This window comes from Oncorhynchus gorbuscha, linkage group LG01 (genome assembly GCF_021184085.1).
Source record: "Oncorhynchus gorbuscha isolate QuinsamMale2020 ecotype Even-year linkage group LG01, OgorEven_v1.0, whole genome shotgun sequence".
NCBI lineage: Eukaryota > Metazoa > Chordata > Actinopteri > Salmoniformes > Salmonidae > Oncorhynchus > Oncorhynchus gorbuscha.
Window position 1 is genome coordinate 95,849,768 of NC_060173.1, and position 20,894 is coordinate 95,870,661.

Genomic DNA, 20,894 nt, shown 5'->3' on the forward strand with positions numbered 1-20,894 from the left:
TGGGCGATGGCTAGAAGACCGGCATCATCGACCGCCCGAACAAGGAGAGGCATCGACTTAGGGAGAAGTCGTGACACATATGGACAACTCAGAGTATGCTATTCTGTTCTTCTGAAATAGACTACATTTTTATTTCTATCATGTTTCTTTAGACCTGTCTAAAATAAATAATGAGAGTAGGGCTGGGAGGGCTGGGAGTAGGGCTGGGAGGCAGGTAGCAGCGGTCAGGGTTCACATTCACCTGACATGCTACATTATCTACTCATTACACTCAAGTCATTACATCTCAGGAAATGTGTGTGTGTGTGGGTGGGTGTGTCTGTGTAGTTGTGCTCTTTTTTAAACGTGTTTCTTTAGTTTGTGTGCGTGCTTGTGTGTCTCACCATGTGGGGCTCCTGTCCAGGTTGGCATGGTGGGCAGGGCTGGCAGCTACTGAGGGTCTGGTTGTAGAACTCAAACTCTCCACAACTACTGTACTCTGACCTGAGAAAGGGAGGACAGGACACCTAAAAGAGAGAGAGAGGGGGGGGGGTTAAAAGATAAAAGCATACAGAGTCATAATGTGTGCTTTATTCAGGTTCTCGGTTATAAATTAAGATTATATGTTTTGTTCTGTTTTCATCTTACTACAGGATTCTAGATACACTTGATTCTGATAAGATTTGATTTACTACAGGTTTTAATAAGTAATTCTAATTAAATTCAAAGAGAATATACTAATCCCCTTGGGAACCCAACCTCAATAGTGACTCAGTATGGGTACTGCTTGTATATAACCTGTATATAGCTTCACTATTGTTATTTTATTGTGTTACTATTTTATTTTTATCTATTTGCTAATTTTCTTACTTTTTTAACTGCATTGTAAGGAAAGGGCTTCTAACTAAGCATTAACGTGGCCTTCAATCTTCACACATGCGTTGACACGTTTACAAGTGCATTGACACGTTCACATGCCTTGTTGAACGTGTCAATGTGTGAACGCACGTGTGAACACGTGAATGCTGGAATAAATGAAAACATATGTCTGCTAGAATTGCCTCTGCCTTGTGTTTTTCATGTCTCAGTTATCACGGGTTCATCATGTCGTCTTTTTTCATGCTGCGGGCGGGAACTTCAGGATAATTTTTTTTTGTCCTGCTGATTTTAAAACATGTGTCTTTCTATTTGTTGGTCATTTTATTCAAGGCTATGAAATCACATTTGTCACATTATTCACACAAGTCTTGCTTGCGCGACCTCATTGTTCATTAATGTGTCTCCTCTTCCCAGCTTGGGACACCATGGGTGTGTGTGCGCGAATGGAGGCTGCCTGCGCGCTGTGATAGCCAGTGCGTGGCGACCTGATTCAAATAATAAGTATTTAATTATAGGCTGTTTTCATTAGATTGGCATTTTTTGGGGTCAGAGTTAATTTTACACTGCTTTACAAAAGCAACGAAGGCAAAAACATCATATGTTTGATCATGAAAGATCATATGCCTATAGGTTTGCTGAATGCAAAGACCATTTTAACCTTTCGTTTTATTTCATCATGTTCATTATTTATTATTTAACCAGGTATTTCACCTTTATTAACCAGATGGTCTAATTGAGATTAAAATGTAAGAATAACCTACTCAATAGTTGTTGTTTTTTTCTCGTTAAAACGAAGCAAAACAGTTAATATCATGCAAGCAACCTATAGCCTACAGAAATAAACAACAGGGGTGATTTTCACTGCATGCCGGCTACAAACACAAAAGGTTTCATTAAACTATATTTGTTCTTTCCATGATATTGTAAAATCTTGCAAGTTAAAACAGTACACAACAAGTGATCTCAAACATAAATGGTTTGAATTGATTGCATAAATTGATAAACATAAATTGCATGAATTGATGAAGATGCTGGAGGAAACTTCACATGAGCAGTTTATGATGGCAACAAAAGAGCTCATTATGACTAGACAGTGGTGCAACTTTGGTTTTAGAAGTAGGGGGGACATCATTTTTATTTGTATAATTTTTTAAAAACACTCCAAACAGTCTACCCGAATGCTCAGATGTGTCCGCATGGTCCTAAAGCACACCGTTGCCTCGTTTTGTATCACATTCCAATGATAAAACTGGGGGGGACAAAAATGCTATTTTAGAATGTGGGGATGGCGCCCCTGACTGAAATATTCTTTCCTTAAACAAGAGCAGTGTTTTTAGCTAGCCTGTCGTTTATTTGAGATTAACAGTTTTATAGAAAGAAAAAAAATCTAAATATTTTTATTACATGTTCATCTCAATGACACACACCTGTTTAAATAAAGGTGAAAAAGTAATTAACATTGTTAAATAAAAATAAATCTTAAAATGAAATTATATGAATGGTATCTGTGTGCAGCAACATGCCATTTCATTATCATTGCTTTCAATTACATTATTTGATGTTTTACATAAGTGTGAAATTAACAAAACAAATGTAAACAAAATTGAATTAAATATATTCCCACAAAAAAATGTTAATGCCTTTATTCTGTGTTAAATATCCATGTGTTTAGTAAAAAAAAAGTGAAGGTGTCTGTCCGCCTCTGTTATTGCTATATTGGCTTATCCATTCCAAACGTCTTCTCAACTAGGCTATCTAGAAGGTATCGGTAGGCTATGGTACATTTTGTGACCACCCCCAAAGAATTAGCCTACATTCTGCTGATATGGTTATAACGTTACAGATACATATTATGCATTTCTGTCTCTGGGTGTAGCTATGCATTGTACAAAAACTAGCTACAAAATATGTGAACTGAATGGGATGCTGATTGTCTCAATTTTCTCTTCCTGACATCTTGCCTTGCATTTTATGACCATGACTGCTCGGGCCAGGACGATACCACTAATACTCGTTAGTAGTGTGACAAGGAAACAAAACACGAAGTAGATTTAATTTCTTAAGGAAAACAATCCTAATGTTAGAAACAAACATTATTATGTTGTCATCCAGAGTCATATTTATTTATTTTCTATTCTATAGCAGAGAATATTTTACATACAGAAATATGCTTTGTGTTTTATTTTTTGCCATGGTAAAAATATAGCGATACTGTATAGTCCTGTCCGTAATGACTTTTATAACCCTGGAAGATTCCACTGTACAGAAATAAGTTAGTAGACTAGTTATAATCAACATGCAATCATATTGATTTTTGAATGGCAAACTTGAAATACAAGTGAAATTAATTAACTTCTTCCTTTACCAGGGCAAGAGATGCCCAAGTATATGATCTGTGAAAACTGCTTGCTTGAGCTCTTTGAACATTGTCTATCTTCTAAAAACGTCTGTGAGAAGAATTTGAACAGGACTGTATGCCAACGGAATTGTGCCATCATCATGTCCCAAGTTCCCAATCCTCCCAAATTAAGGTGCCACCAACCTCTTGTGATGTTAGCTAAACCTTCCCCTAACCTTAACCCTTTAACCTAACTCCTAAACTTAACCCTAACTTTAAACCTAACCCCTAGCCTAGCTAACATTAACTAGTTAGCCACTTAGCCATCTAGCTAGAATTCGTAACATATCATACGTTATACAAATCCATAATATATCAGAATTATAATTCATACGAAATGGTTGATGGACATCCCCAAAGTAATAAAATACCACAAGAAACTTAGCATATCATACAAAATGAGTATCAATGATTTACGTACAGAATGATACAAAATGCTTTGAGACCAGGTTGGCAGAGCAGGGATTTTCATTCTTTGGGGATGAGAACATTGTAGTGATTTCCACTTGTAGCAGAGAAATATACTGAACAAAAATATAAATGCAACATGCACTAATTTGAATGATTTTACTGAATTACAGTTCATATGAGGAAATCCGTCAACTGAAATAATTAAATTAGGCCCTAATTTTTGCATTTTTAATTTAACCTTTATTTAACTAATCCATGGATTTCACATGACTGGGAATACAGATATGCTTATGTTTGTCATAGATACCTTAAAAGAAATGGGCCTCACAATGGGTCTTAGGATTTTGTCACGGTATTTCTGTGCATTCAAATTTCGATCAATAAAATGCAATTGTGTTCATTCTTCATAGCTTATGCCTGCCCATACCATCACCCCACCGCCACCATGGGGCACTCTGTTCACAACGTTGGCATCAGCAAACCGCTCGCCCACACGACGCCATATGTCGGCGGTTGTGAGGCCGGTTGGACATACAGCGAAATTCACTAAAATGACATTGGAGGCAGCTAATGGTAGTGAAATTAACATTAAATTCTCTTGCAGCAGCTCTGGTGGACATTCCTGCAATCTGCATGCCAATTGCACGCTCCCTCAAAACAGACATCTGTGGCATTATGTTGTAAAACTGCACATTCTAGAGTGGCCTTTTATTGTCCCCAGCACAAGGTGCACCTGTTTAATGACCATGCTTTTGAATCAGCTTCTTGATATGCCACACCTGTCAGGTGAATGAATTATCTTGTCAAAGGAGAAATACTCACTAACAGGGATGTAAACAAATTTGTGCACAACATTTTAGAGAACTAAGCTTGAGCTGTCCTTCTCCGTGGCCGACTGAGTAAGACATTTAAGTGTGTTAACCCTCGCAAGGCTGCCGGCATCCCTAGCCGCGTTCTAAGAGTATGCGCAGACCAGCTGGCTGGAGTGTTTACGGACATATTTCAATCTCTCCCTATCCCGGTCTGCTGTACCTACTTGCTTCAAGGTGTCCACCATTGTTCCTGTACACAAGAAAGCAAAGATAACTGAACTAAATTAATATTGCCCCGTAGCACTCACTTCTGTCATCATGAAGTGCTTTGAGAGGCTAGTCAAGGATCATATCACCTCTACCTTACTTGATACCCTAGACCCACTTCAATTTGCTTACTGCCCCAATAGATCCGCAAACGATGCAAACGCCATCGCACTGCACACTGCCCTATCCATCTGGACAAGAGGAATACTTATATAAGAATGCCGTTCATTGCCGTCTGCCCAACGCATCACCGAGAGCAAACTACCTGTCCTTCAGGACACCTACAGCACCAGATGTTACAGGAAGACCAAAAAGAGAATCAAGGACAACAATCACCCGAGCCACTGTATATATACTGTATCACGGAATTGTACCATTTCTAAAATTGTCGTATTTAAAAAATAATAATAGGTGAAACTTCACAAATGATCCAATGGATAATAATTGTAAAAATGGGTAGGTGCAAAAACATTTGCTTTTTTGCCATGGCAAAGGTGGCCAGGTATGTGTTTGTCACTAGTTAACACATCTATTTACACATTTTCTCTTCTTAAAATTGGATTTTAAACCTAAATCTCACCTTAACCCTAACCTCAACCACACTGTTAAACTTTGCCTAACCCTAACCTTCAATTAAGACCAAAAAGCGAATTGCTCTTTTCATTAATTTGTGCGATATAGACAATTTTGTGGCTATTTTATGTAGTGGAAACCCATATGTAGGCTACATAGAAAAGCTGTTTGGCTCTCAGACAACTCACGAATAGGATGAACTTTGTAGCAGGTGTTTATGATTAATAAACGTTCCTATGCTGGTGGGTGGTAACATTTAAATATAACCCCGCCCTGAAATGAAATGCAGACAAAATAATTTGCACTTCATCTCACAAGAAACATCCGAAGTCACACATTCAGGTTTGGCACTTCAAGCCCAAATATATCTAACATTGACTAAAACGATGACTTATTGACTTACATTGTTGTTAAACATCATTGGTAAGCTCTAGACATTGTCTTTCAGATCAAAAAAAGTGGATGCGTGGACTGGTGTGGGTGTTTAACAGACAATTTGTTTGTGTATATTGACATTCCATTAGATCCTTTTACAGTATTATTTATTCATATTTTTTGTTATCTAGATCCCTGAAATTCAACTCTGGACCTCGAAACCAGTTTGTTCCCCTCTAATTAGGGACTGATTTAGAACTGGGACACCAGGTAGGTGCAATTAATTATCATGTAGAACTGAAAACCAGCTGGCTCCGGACCTCGTATGTTAAGAGTTGAATATCCCCGTTTATAGATGTAATAATTTTCATTGATTGAATATTATTGTTGTTCATTTCTTTGAAATGTTGTCGAAAAAAATCCTTTTAGGAACCATTGCTGAAAATGTACTTGAAAATAAAACAATGGTTCCTCTAAAACCTCTGTGTGTGTTTAGCTCTATTTGAACCTCAGTTCTACTTCAGGGACATTCATAGTTGTGACTCAGAGACCGCATTGGTTCCTATATGAACGCCTCCCCCTAGATAGATAGTTGGTGTGTATGTATTGATATGTAGGCTACATATGCCATTTTAAAATTGACGTAGTTCTGTCCTTGAGCTGTTCTTGTCTATTAATATTCTGTATTATGTCATGTTTCATGTTTTGTGTGGACCCCAGGAAGAGTAGCTGCTGCTTTTGCAACAGCTAATGGGGATCCTAATAAAATACCAAATACCTTTAGCATGACATCTTCATGTTTGTGTGACAGTTTTGAATGTGGGTCAAAAGGAAAATGAAAGTACTTTCTGAATGTTCTTCACTCCTGCCTGCCAAACCCTCACCGCCGTTAACAGAACCATGGGAAAACAGTGCTAGATAGGCAGGGGTGATGTACACTGTCTACCTGTTGCCACCGCCTCCCGCTAGCACAGCAGGTGGGAGGCTAGGGCAACACTGTGTACTAGCTAGCTTGCTAGTGAGAGACACTGTGTGGTAGCTAGCTTGTCGCCCCAGCCTCCCACCTGCTGTGTACAGGTACAGAGTCCTCCTTAGGACAAGCTGACTGAGCTAGCACACAATGTCCTTTGCTCCTTCCTCCTGTGGGAAAACAGTGTGTGAGGGAGGGTACGGTGTACGGTGTCTACCGGTGTACGGCTAGCTAGCTACCATTGTTGCCCGCCCTTTCTTCTGTGGGGTTTACCGGCAGCTGGCATCCAACATTAATGTGCATTAACCCCACCTATTCTACTGGAGCAGCCCCACGTCCCGCCTGTCCTAACTTAAAAACGTAGTATAAAGAGGGGTTCCTGCACATGCAGAAATGCCCCGGATTGCAGACCGTAATTGCACCCTTGTCGTAGGACCTGGAGAAGCCAACTTATATAGGCAGCACACCTACAGGGCAATTCCATCGTCTTCTCAGCCTCATCTGTAAAATCATTACACTGACATAAATGTAAGAACATAAATGTTTAATGTCGAAATATGTGAAGACACCAAGAATGGCAAAGATTCAAACATGTTTCAACTCACAATCTTTATAGCTAATGTATTGCTATAAGTTCCCGCTTTATAGCTAATGTAAATGCCTAACATGAAAGAATTGACAGGTCAATGAACAATGTTAGAATTAGGGAAGACCGATATATCGGTGAACATATCGAAATCGGACGATATTAGCTAAAAATGCCAACATCTGTATCGGCCCGATGTCTAGTTTAACGCTTCTCTGCAAAACCGATGCAAAAGATGACGTGCAGACCTATAGTAATATAATAATATAATAATAATATATGCCATTTAGCAGACGCTTTTATCCAAAGCGACTTACAGTCATGTGTGCATACATTCTATGTATGGGTGGTCCCGGGGATCGAACCCACTACCCTGGCGTTACAAGCGCCATGCTCTACCAACTGAGCTACAGAAGGACCACAACTGAGCTACAGAAGGACCACAGAACGTAGGTACATGATGTGCAGACCTATATAACGTAGGTAGATGACGTGCAGACCTATATAACGTAGGTAGATGACATGCAGACCTATAGAATGTAGGTAGATGACGTGCAGACCTATATAACGTAGGTAGATGACGTGCAGACCTATAGAATGTAGGTAGATGACGTGCAGACCTATATAACGTAGGTAGATGACGTGCATACCTATATAACGTAGGTAGATGACGTGCAGACCTATAGAACGTAGGTACATGACGTGTAGGTAGATGACGTGCAGACCTATAGAATGTAGGTACATGACGTGCAGACCTATAGAACGTAGGTACATGACGTGCAGACCTATAGAACGTAGGTACATGACGTGCAGACATATAGAACGTAGGTACATGACGTGCAGAACCTATAGAACGTAGGTACATGACGTGCAGACCTATAGAACGTAGGTAGATGACGTGCAGACCTATAGAATGTAGGTACATGACGTGCAGACCTATATAACGTAGGTACATGACGTGCAGACCTATAGAACGTAGGTAGATGACGTGCAGACCTATAGAATGTAGGTACATGACGTGCAGACCTATAGAACGTAGGTACATGACGTGCAGACCTATAGAACGTAGGTAGATGACGTGCAGACCTATAGAATGTAGGTACATGACGTGCAGACCTATAGAACGTAGGTACATGACGTGCAGACCTATAGAACGTAGGTAGATGACGTGCAGACCTATAGAACGTAGGTACATGACGTGCAGACCTATATAACGTAGGTAGATGACGTGCAGACCTATAGAACGTAGGTACATGACGTGCATACCTATAGAACGTAGGTACATGACGTAATGATGCCACGTAAACTTTTGCGCTACACGTGCAACACAGCATTCCTAACCTAGCCCACAATCTCTGCTGTGTGGATCGAGCAGTCAACAAGTCCAGTAGTCATTTGAAAGAGTAAGAACATTTCAGCGAGACAACTCAAAGGCGACATCCATCAACACCAAGACTTTCGCCGACTGGCCTAGCACCGGTACACACTACCAAGTGCGCTATTTTTCAGATGTTGCTCAACCGGAGTTACACAGTAATAGCGCCACTGCTATTAGCTTCACGACATACATACTATGGAACGCCATTTGGTTCTTTGTGTGTCCAAAAAGATACAAAGCTGTCAAAGCTGTACAAAAAAAGTCTGAAAACATTGGCCACGAACGATGTGTTTACAATACTGCGTTGGTAATAAAGCATCATTTGTTCGACTGCAACTTCTGGGGTTGCTAGATTTAGCTTGGTACCTAGCTAGCATCAATACAACCAGTCTGAAAACAATGACCAGTAGAAACTGCATTCATTTTCATTATTCTTAGCAATCATTTAGGCATCTTTTGGAAGGTTCTCCCATCTCCACAGAGGAACCCTGGAGCTCTGTCAGAGTGACCATCTGTTCTTGGTCACCTCCCTGACAAAGGCCCTTCTCCCCCTGATTGCTCAGTTTGGCCAGGCAGGCAGCTCTAGGAAGAGTCTTGGTGGTTCCAAACTTCTTCCATTTAAGAATGATGGAGGCCGCTGTGTTCCTGGGGACAATCAAAGCTGCAGAAATGTTTTGGTACCCTTCCCCAGGTCTGTGCCTCACACAATCCTGTCTCAGAGCTCTACGGACAATTCCTTCAACCTCGTGGCTTGGTTTTTGCTCTGACATGCACTGTCAAATGTGGGACCTTATATATACAGGTGTGTGCCTTTCCAAATAATATCCAAGCAATTTAATTAACCACAGGTGGACTCCCATCAAGTTGTAGAAACAAGAGGAGGAGGAGGAATAGGAGATGGGAGGAGGTCGAAAGGGGAGGAGGGAGGAAGAAGGATTAGTTGGGATAAGGAGGAGATGGAAGAAAGAAGATCAAGGGAAGAGGTGGGAGGAGTAAGAGGAGATGGGAGGAGGAGTAGGAAGCGTCAGGAGAAAAAGGTAGGAGGAGGGAGCGTGTGGCTGGTGAGAATGAAAGGATGTGGGATACCAATGGGCAACCACTCAAACCCCAACATGTGACAGTAGTTATTCCAACCAAGTCCCTCAAGATCCAATGCGAAGTTCGATGTCCTTCCAGGTACCCAGGACCCAGCACATTGGGAGATGCGTTCAAAACCAGCCTCTAGGGGAAACAGTGAGCACTATTGGTGTTGCAGATATCTCCCTCTCTCCCTTTCCCTTTCCCTGTCCCTGTCCCTGTCCCTGTCCCTGTCCCTGTCCCTGTCCCTGTCCCTGTCCTCCAGGAGTGGCTTTAGTGGGGATCATTAACTGAGCTCCGAGGGAAGTTAAACTCCTAGGAATACAGCCAACACAGATACGCATGCTCACTAACACACATATGCACAACCAACAGGTTTCAACATCAGAGGAAGAGATGAGCGATCCAGACCCAGATTATAACTACTCTCTTAGAGCTCCACTGAGAAACCTTTGATGTTTCACAACCTCTGGCAAAGACCTGCTAAAGTCTGGCTGTACCTCTGCCAGTGTGTCTGTGTATCTGTTACACTGTTGTCTTTATCCTCAGTTTGTTTCATTGCTGAAGATGGGCGAGGATGAGGAGAGGAGGGGGAGGAGGAGAGAGACAGGAATTGGAAGAGTAATTTAACAGATACTCACCAATAACAAACAGAGGAAGAGAGACTCTTTCTGACTTCCTTTCTGTAACATCTTCACACCTTCCCCTGAGAAAGAGAGGGGAAGAGAGAGAGCCAGAGAGAAAGAGAGTCAGATGTACAGTACATGCATTTTGAAACCCGCGCCTCATACCCCTACCATGTCTCATAGTGCGTGTGGGTTATACTCCATTGACTGTGTGTGTGATACTGCTCTCTACTTCAGGTTATTATTCCTCTGCCCTGCTGATGTGATGAGATCATTAACAATTCCTCTATTAAAGCCCGGTCACTGAGGAGAGAGAGAGGGAGTGTGTGAATGGGTGAGAGCAGCCTGGCAGAGGAGAGGATCAGCCTGTTAAACCTCTGACACAGATGTATTATGGGTAAACAGTCATTAGAGGGACTGTGCTATTTGCTTTTGCTTTAGTTACTGTCACATATCTAGAAACCCCTTTAACTCCTCTGCCAGCACATATTTACCACACTTATACAGGCACTGTATGTCACAGGGAAACACACTCTCTCTCTCTCCCCGATCTGTACTTAGGTATACAAGCATTCACTGGTACATTGAAGAACATATAAAACAAAAATGTGACCAAACTTCAAACATGATTTATCCATTTGTGTTCATGAATTTAAGGAATAATGTCAATGTAAAGGATTTAATTGTTTATAGCAACACTACGTGTGTTTGTGTGTGTGGTTGTGTGCGTTCCTGTGTGTGTATTGTGTCCATCTGTGTGTGTATTGTGTCCATCTGTGTGTGTATTGTGTCCATCTGTGTGTGTATTGTGTCCATCTGTGTGTGTATTGTGTCCATCTGTGTGTGTATTGTGTCCATCTGTGTGTGTATTGTGTCCATCTGTGTGTGTATTGTGTCCATCTGTGTGTGTATGTTTGCCAGGCTCAGCCCTTACCTACAGGAGACTGATTTTTATTGGCCCACTCCAAGCGCTACAATAACAGTGAGCTCGTATTTCTCTGAATAAATTATGTGTGCGTGTGTGCCAATAAAGTATAAATAATGTCGTCAGTGTTATTGGAAGGCGATGCCTTGGTGAGAGAGAGTCTTTTCCCCCAGAAACAGAGACATTAACAGCAGGTCAATAAACACACAGGATCTCAGATCAGTTTCAACACTGTCCAGGCTCAGGGAAACTCTGTGTCATTAGGGACATTCTTAGTTACAGGTTTGTTTATTTGTGCTGTTTAAAGTGCTTTTATAAACAGATCCAGTCTTGTCTCATTCTGTGAGAGTGCAGGTTTTCTGACACACCACATTAATGACCCACTGCAACCTTTAACGGAGTTGTATTATTGGATGTAAACAAACACAGACTTTTACTGCAGCCTAATTGCTCCCACCACAGCTAGTGTGCTCTCTCTCTTTCCTTCAGAGGCTGTGTGTGTATTTGTGCATACATGTGTGTGTGTTTGTGCATACATGTGTGTGTGTGTTTGTGCATACATGTGTGTGTGTGTTTGTGCATACATGTGTGTGTGTGTTTGTGCATACATGTGTGTGTGTGTTTGTGCATACATGTGTGTGTGTGTTTGTGCATACATGTGTGTGTGTGTTTGTGCATACATGTGTGTGTGTGTTTGTGCATACATGTGTGTGTGCTGGCGTGCTGAAGAGTGGGTGTGCAGGCAGACAGTAAATCCTGCAGCCCTGCAGTCAGAAGGAGGACTGAGCTGTTGCCTTGTTTACCTGCCTGTTTACCTCCGTTATAAACCATAGCATGCATACACATAAACAGAGCGAACCTTCTGACAGACCACTGGGCTTGTTCACATTCACTATGGTTGCACAACAAACATCATAAATCGGGCCTTTTGGCGTTGCACGTGCAATCGTATTCATAATGTACATTATTCAGAGTGTTAAGTGAGCCACACCAGCCAAAGAGAATGATCCACACAGTCAGTGTCTCAGTGTGTCCCTCCCTCCCTCCCTAGTGGCATGGGAGGCAAGTAGTCTAGCTGTTAAGAGCGTTTGGCCAGTAACCGAAAGGTCGCTGGTTTGAATCCCTGAGCCAACTAGGTGAAAATCCTGTCAATGTGCCCTTGAGCAAGACATTAGCTCAGGATAAGAGCATATATTAAATGACTAAAATGTAAATGTAGTACAATGGAAGTGTAGATCACTCTCTTACACAAACACACAGAACAAAAAGTTAATTAGACAAACCCAGGATCGGATGGGAAAATTCAGAATGTAAGACATTCTGTCTCAGACCCATAGCTCACAGCAATCTAAGGCTGTCTGCCTGTCTATAGGGGTAATTATATTCACTGCGAATATGTATTTGAATAGTAACTATGACACACAGTCTCTGCATTGGAGAGGTTGTGTCACACACATACTGTAATTATTGTTATCAAGTAAATTTCTCATGGAGTCTCTAACAGATAATTGCAGCATATGCAAGAAAAAACAGGTTGAAAGAGAGAGACGGAATTGAGAGAGAGAGAAGTGACAGGCTTTTCACTGTGGTTTCACAGACATTAAGAGGCTGTAGTGTTGGTGTACTGTAGTGTACTGTAGTGTTGGTGTACTGTAGTGTACTGTACTGTATTGTTGGTGTGTACTGTGGTATTGACGTACTGTATTGTAGGGGTGTACAGTAGTGTTGGTGTACTGTAGTGTACTGTATTGTTGGCGTACTGTATTGTTGGTGTGTACTGTAGTGTTGGTGTGTACTGTAGTGTTGGTGTACCGTAGTGTACTGTATTGTTGGTGTATACTGTTGTGTTGGTGTGTACTGCATTGTTGGTGTACTGTAGTGTTGGTGTGTACTGCAATGTTGGTGTACTGTGGTGTACTGTAGTGTTGGTTTGTACTGTAGTGTTGGTGTACCGTAGTGTACTGTATTGTTGGTGTATACTGTAGTGTTGGTGTGTACTGCAGTGTTGGTGTACTGTTGGTGTGTACTGCAATGTTGGTGTACTGTGGTGTTGGTGTACTGTAGTGTTGGTGTATTGTTGGTGTGTACTGTAGTGTTGGTGTACTGTAGTGTTGGTGTATTGTTGGTGTGTACTGTAGTGTTGGTGTGTACTGCAGTGTTGGTGTACTGTAGTGTTGGTGTACTGTAGTGTTGGTGTGTACTGTAGTGTTGGTGTACTGTAGTGTTGGTGTGTACTGTAGTGTCAGTGTGTACTGTAGTGTTGGTGTGTACTGTAGTGTCGGTGTACTGTAGTGTCGGTGTACTGTAGTATCGGTGTGTACTGTAGTGTCGGTGTGTACTGTAGTGTGATGTTGGTGTACTGTAGAGTTGGTGTGTACTGTAGTGTTGGTGTACTGTAGTATTGGTGTACTATAGTGTTGGTGTACTGTAGTGTTGGTGTGTACTGCAATGTTGGTGTACTGTGGTGTTGGTGTACTGTAGTGTTGGTGTATTGTTGGTGTGTACTGTAGTGTTGGTGTGTACTGTAGTGTTGGTGTGTACTGCAGTGTTGGTGTACTGTAGAGTTGGTGTGTACTGTAGTGTTGGTGTACTGAAGTGTTGGTGTGTACTGTAGTGTTGGTGTACTGTAGTGTTGGTGTGTACTGTAGTGTCAGTGTGTACTGTAGTGTTGGTGTGTACTGTAGTATCGGTGTGCACTGTAGTGTCGGTGTGTACTGTAGTGTGATGTTGGTGTACTGTAGAGTTGGTGTGTACTGTAGTGTTGGTGTACTGTAGTGTTGGTGTACTGTAGTGTTCGTGTACTGTAGTGTCGGTGTGTACTGTAGTGTTGGTGTGTACTGCAGTGTTGATGTACTGTTGGTGTGTACTGCAGTGTTGGTGTACTGTATTGTTGGTGTGTACTGTAGTGTTGGTGTGTACTGCAGTGTGGATGTACTGTTGGTGTGGATGTACTGTTGGTGTATACTGTAGTGTTTGTGTACTGTAGTATTGGTGTACTGTAGTGTTGGTGTACTGTAGTGTTGGTGTACTGTAGTGTCGGTGTGTACTGTAGTGTTGGTGTATACTGTAGGGTTGGTGTACTGTAGTGTCGGTGTGTACTGTAGTGTTGGTGTATACTGTAGGGTTGGTGTGTACTGTAGTGTTGGTGTGTAGGGTAGTGCTGGTGTACTGCAGTGTGTGTGTACTGAATTGTTGGTGTAATGTAGTGTTGGTGTGTACTGTAGTGTTGGTGTACTGTATTGTTGGTGTGTACTGCAGTGTTGGTGTACTGTTGGTGTACTGTAGTGTTGGTGTACTGTATTGTTGGTGTATACTGTAGTGTTGGTGTACTGTAGTGTCGGTGTGTACTGTAGTGTCGGTGTGTACTGTAGTGTCGGTGTGTACTGTAGTGTTGGTGTACTGTAGAGTTGGTTTGTACTGCAGTGTTGGTGTGTACTGCAGTGTTGGTGTACTGTAGAGTTGGTGTGTACTGCAGTGTTGGTGTACTGTAGTGTTGGCGTACTGTAGATTTGGTGTGTACTGCGGTGTTGGTGTACTGTAGAGTTGGTGAATACTGCAGCGTTGGTGTACTGTAGAGTTGGTGTAATGTAGACTTGGTGTACAGTAGTGTTGGTGTACTGTAGAGTTGGTGTGTCCTGCAGTGTTTGTGTACTGTAGAGTTGGTGTACTGTAGAGTTGGTGTACAGTAGAGTTGGTGTGTACTGTAGAGTTCTTGTACTCTAGTGTCGGTGTACTGTAGAGTTGGTGTACTGTAGAGTTGGTGTACTGTAGTGTTGGTGTACTGCAGTGTTGGTGTGTACTGCAGTGTTGGTGTACTGTAGTGTTGGTGTACTGTAGAGTTGGTGTACTCTAGTGTTGGTGTACTGTAGAGTTGGTGTGTACTGTAGTGTTGGTGTACTGTAGAGTTTGTGTGTACTGTAGTGTTGGTGTACTGTAGAGATTGTGTGTACTGTAGAGTTGGTGTGTACTGTAGTGTTGGTGTACTGTAGAGTTGGAGTACTCTAGAGTTGGTGTACTCGAGTGTTGGTGTACTGTAGAGTTTGTGTGTACTGTAGAGTTGGTGTGTACTGTAGTGTTGGTGTACTGTAGTGTTGGTGTACTGTAGTGTTGGCGTACTGTAGAGTTGGTGTGTACTGTAGAGTTGGTGTGTACTGCAGTGTTGGTGTACTGTAGTGTTGATGAACTGTAGAGTTGGTGTGTACTGCAGTGTTGGTGTACTGTAGAGTTGGTGTACTGTAGTGTTGGTGTACTGTAGTGTTGGCTTACTGTAGAGTTGGTGTGTACTGCAGTGTTGGTGTACTGTAGAGTTGGTGTACTGTAGTGTTGGTGTACTGTAGTGTTGGTGTACTGTAGAGTTGGTGTGTACTGCAGTGTTGATGTACTGTAGAGTTGGTGTATACTGCAGTGTTGGTGTACTGTAGTGTTGGTGTACTCTAGTGTTGGTGTACTGTAGAGTTGGTGTGTACTGTAGAGTTGGTGTGTACTGTAGTTTTGGTGTACTGTAGAGTTGGTGTGTACTGCAGTGTTGGTGTACTGTTGGTGTACTGTAGTGTTGGTGTACTGTAGTGTTGGTGTATACTGTATTGTTGGTGTACTGTAGTATTGGTGTACTGTAGTGTTGGTGTACTGTAGTGTTGGTGTACTGTAGTGTCGGTGTGTACTGTAGTGTTGGTGTGTACTGTAGGGTTGGTGTGTACTGTAGTGTTGGTGTGTACTGCAGTGTTGGTGTGTACGGCAGTGTTGGTGTACTGTAGAGTTGGTGTGTAGTGCAGTGTTGGTGTACTGTAGTGTTGGTGTACTGTAGAGTTGGTGTACTGTAGTGTTGGCGTACTGTAGAGTTGGTGTGTACTGCAGTGTTGGTGTACTGTAGAGTTGGTGAATACTGCAGCGTTGGTGTACTGTAGAGTTGGTGTACTGTAGAGTTGGTGTACAGTAGTGTTGGTGTACTGTAGAGTTGGTGTGTCCTGCAGTGTTTGTGTACTGTAGAGTTGGTGTACTCTAGTGTTGGTATACTGTAGAGTTGGTGTGTACTGTAGAGTTCTTGTACTCTAGTGTCGGTGTACTGTAGAGTTGGTGTACTGTGGAGTTGGTGTACTGCAGTGTTGGTGTGTACTGCAGTGTTGGTGTGTACCTCAGTGTTGGTGTACTGTAGTGTTGGTGTACTGTTGAGTTGGTGTACTCTAGTGTTTGTGTACTGTAGAGTTGGTGTACTCTAGTGTTGGTGTACTGTAGAGTTGGTGTACTGTAGTGTTAGTGTACTGTAGAGTTGGTGTGTACTGCAGTGTTGGTGTACTGTAGTGTTGGTGTACTGTATGTAGCACCATGCAGCGTGTGTAATGGTTATATTCATGAAGCTGTTATTATATCAGATGATCCATAAAGAAAGAATGTGTTTGCTAGTCTGCTATAGGGGTGCGGGTGTCACCCTAACTCAGGTATCACACACACACACACACACACACACACACACACACACACACACACACACACACACACACACACACACACACACACACACACACACACACACACACACACACACACACGGGAAACGTTTCTCTCTCTCTCTCTCTGTGTGACAGCTCAACTGAAGTGTCTGAGAGACACACTGACGATCACTTAAACAACTGATGGGAATCAGAGATAGAGATCACCACTAACTCCTACACTATAAATTGTCAATCAATCAGATTCAGATGAGATTGATTACACTACTTTAAGAGGGAGATTTAGTCCATTCCCTCTTTTTTTCATGGTTTCAGAAGACAGGATGGGGAGTGGTGGATAAGTGTTGATAGCAGGCGGTTGGGGGCTGAAATTAGCTTAATTGAACCACAACCACAACCTGTGTGTGTGAGTGTGTGTGAGTGAGTGAGTGAGTGAGTGAGTGAGTGAGTGAGTGAGTGAGTGAGTGAGTGAGTGAGTGAGTGAGTGAGTGAGTGAGTGAGTGAGTGAGTGAGTGAGTGAGTGAGTGAGTGAGTGAGTGTGTGTGTGTGTGTGTGTGTGTGTGTGTGTGTGTGTGTGTGTGTGTGTGTGTGTGTGTGTGTGTGTGTGTGTGTGTGTGTGTGTGTGTGTGTGTGTGTGTGTGTGAGACCCAGTAGCGCTGCTGGGCTTTCAGGATAAAGATAAGAAAATGTTACTTTTTGTTTTGATGAAAAAAATTGTCTTCTGAAAAGGAAGTGAGAGCTGCCAAACGACTCTGCCCCGAGGACCTCATTATCAGACTAATCGAACACTTTCAGCACACACGCACACACACACTCAGAAGCTTTCATCAGGCTCTAGCCAAGCTCCTCAATCCCCTGCGAGTCCCCGGCGCCCCACACACACAACACACTCACACTGGAATGCACTTCTCTATTTGAAGAGCGTATCTCTCTCTCCCTTTTCTCCCCATTTCTTTCTCTATCCCTCTCTCTCTATCCCCTATCCTTCTTGCTCCGTCTCACTCTTTCCCTTTTCTCTCTCTCCCCCTTCCGCTCTCTGCCCCTCTCTCACTCATTTCCTTTCCCTATCTGTCCCCCACTTCTCCCTCTGTCTTTCCCCCCTCCCTCCTTCTCTTGTCATCCTTCTTCCCTCTCCCTCCCTCTCTCTCTGTCCTCCCGGTTAGGACATGTCTGTTTTGAAAGCCAACCTCAATCTCCCAAGGCCCTGGGGAATTAATCTTCTAACGAGAGTTAATCTCACATAAACACACTGAGAGTCATTATCTGTGTCAATAACGGCCTGACAGACCCACATCCCGGGCACAAACCAATACTTTCTACAGACCGACACCTCGGGCACAAATCAATACTTTCTACAGACCGACACCTCGGGCACAAATCAATACTTTCTACAGAAAGACTCCTCGAGCACAAATCAATACCTTCTACAGACCGACACTTCGGGCACAAATCAATACTTTCTACAGACCGAAACCTCGGGCACAAATCAATACTTTCTTCAGACCGACACCTCGGGCACAAATCAATACCTTCTATAGACCGACACCTCGGGCACAAATCAATACCTTCTATAGACCGACACCTCGGGCACAAATCAATACCTTCTACAGACCGATCAATTGGGCACAAATCAATACCTTCTATAGACCGACACCTCGGGCACAAATCAATACCTTCTACAGACCGACACCTCGGGCACAAATCAATACCTTTTATAGACCGACACCTCGGGCACAAATCAATACCTTCTATAGACCGACACCTCGGGCACAAATCAATACTTTCTACAGACCGAAACCTCGGGCACAAATCAATACTTTCTTCAGACCGACACCTCGGGCACAAATCAATACCTTCTACAGACCGACACCTCGGGCACAAATCAATACCTTCTATAGACCGACACCTCGGGCACAAATCAATACCTTCTACAGACCGACACCTCGGGCACAAATCAATACCTTCTATAGACCGACACCTCGGGCACAAATCAATACCTTCTATAGACCGACACCTCGGGCACAAATCAATACCTTCTATAGACCGACACCTCGGGCACAAATCAATACCTTCTGTAGACCGACACCTCAGGCACAAATCAATACCTTCTATAGACCGACACCTCGGGCACAAATCAATACCTTCTGTAGACCGACACCTCAGGCACAAATCAATACCTTCTATAGACCGACACCTCGGGCACGAATCAATACATTTTATGGGCAGTGTGCACATAGCCTGTCTTCTCTTGAGAGCCAGGTCTGCTTTTGGCGGCCTTTCGTTTGCATATAGTCAAAGATTTCCTTAATTTTGGGTCAGTCACATTGGTCAGGTATTATGCCACTGTGTACTCTCTGTCCAAATAGCATTCTAGTTTGCTCTGTTTTTTTGTAAATGCTTTCCAATGTGTCAAGGAATTATCTTGTTTTCTCATGATTTGGTTGGGTCTAATTGTGTTGCTGTCCTTTGGTTCTCTGGGGTCTGTTTGTGAACAGAGCCCCAGGACCAGCTTGCTTAGGGGGCTCTTCTCCGGGGTTAATTTATCTGTATGTGATGGCTTTGTTATGGAAGGTTTGAGAATCGCTTCCTTTTAGGTGGTTATAGAATTTAATGGCTCTTTTCTTGATTTTGATAATTAGCGGGTCTCTTCCTAATTCTGCTCTGCATGCATCATTTGGTGGTTTACGTTGTAGACAGAGGATATTTTTGCAGAATTCTGCATGCAGAGTCTCAATTTGGTATTTGTCCCATTTTGTGAATGTTTGGTGGGCGAGCGGACCCCAGACCTCACAACCATAAAGTGCAATGGGTTCTATAACTGATTCAAGTATTTTTAGCCAGATCCTAATTGGTATGTCAATTTATATGTTCCTTTTGATGGCATAGAAGACTCTGGGTTGAGGTCAGTGATAAAGTAGTCTACAGTGCTACTGCCAAGAAATTAGCTATAGATGTAACTACCATAGGAGCCCCCTCGAAGCCTACCATTGACTATGTACATATACAGTGTCCGACAGAGCTGCAGGAGTTGTGACCCATTTTTGTTGGTTATGTTGTCATAGTTGTGCCTAGGATGGCATATGGGGCAGGGAATGCCGTCACCTCCAGGTAGGTGTTTGTCCCCCTGTGTGCTGAGGGTGTCGGGTTCTTGTCCGGTTCTGGCATTTAGGTTGACACAGCATAGTGCATGTCCTGTCCCTGAGCCTGGAAATGGTTGATCTCCCCCTCTAGGATGGAGAAGCTGTCATCGTTATTAAAGTATAAGGTTTATATTAGGGGGATATAGGTAGCACAAATGAGGACATCTCCTTATTAATTTTAAGCCAGATGTAAAATGTTGCTGTTTTGACTAATTTAATAGAGTGGGTTAGGTCTGCTCTATAGCAAATAAGCATACCTCCTGAGTCTCTTCCCTGTTTCACACCTGGTAGTTTGGTGGATAGGACTTCCAACTCTCTGTAACCTAGAGGGCAACCAGTGGGTCCGTCTCCTTATACCATGTTTCTTGTAGGATGACAATGTCTGTATTTCCAATTTCTATGATGAAGTCAGGGTTCTGGCTCTTTAGGCCAAAGGCAGATGACCTCAGACCTTGTATATATCAGGATGAGATAGTAAAAGCTTCCTGTTCCATAGTGTCTAGTGTTGTTTTTGCGTGGTTTAGGCCCAGACTATCACAGTAGATATGAGCAGAGTATGTTGAGCATCTGATACATGCCTCTTAGGTCGCAGGATGGGGATTGTTTGGGTGCAATAGTGGAGGTTGGGCCTGTTGCTCTGCTCACGGTCTGGGCATAATTATGTCCTGCTCTCATTTTGAGGTCTGTGCTGCAGGGGCCGAAGGGGCATAGGTCTGATATGGTGTGGCCTATATTCTGTGTGGCCAGGGTTTGCTTGGGGTAGTCTTAGCTGGTTGGGGTTTGCCTGGTGACGCTGTGGTCTGGGTGTAGGTGTTCTTGGCGTGAGTTCTCTCGGTGCAGGTCCTTCCGGAGTGGGTCTTGCAGGTCTGGGAGGGTGTCTCGCTGGTCTGGGCGGGGTGTCCGTTGCTCTGTTGCTCCTGTATGAGGTGTTACGGCTACGGTTGAGGGTGACGTCCTTCAGGGTCCTGGCAAAAGTTGGGATTGCTGCCTTGTAGAGGTGGACCTGGTCGTAAAGGCTGTCCAGGGTGGAGTGGTGGGCCAGGTAGACATT

General features: G+C 43.0%; 1 protein-coding gene across 2 annotated transcripts in view; it reads right to left on the reverse strand.

The window, feature by feature from the left end:
- LOC124046483 (tumor necrosis factor receptor superfamily member EDAR-like) overlaps window positions 1–20,894 on the reverse strand; it is a 54,263-nt gene that overhangs the window by 28,110 nt on the left and 5,259 nt on the right. For both annotated transcript variants that reach the window (XM_046366911.1, XM_046366901.1), the window contains exons 2-3: window positions 10,347–10,411; window positions 384–506 (exon numbers count right to left, since the gene is read on the reverse strand). In XM_046366911.1, the coding sequence (XP_046222867.1) occupies window positions 384–506; window positions 10,347–10,397 (174 nt within the window). In that variant the 5' untranslated portion in view covers window positions 10,398–10,411. The remainder of the gene's footprint in view (window positions 1–383; window positions 507–10,346; window positions 10,412–20,894) is intronic.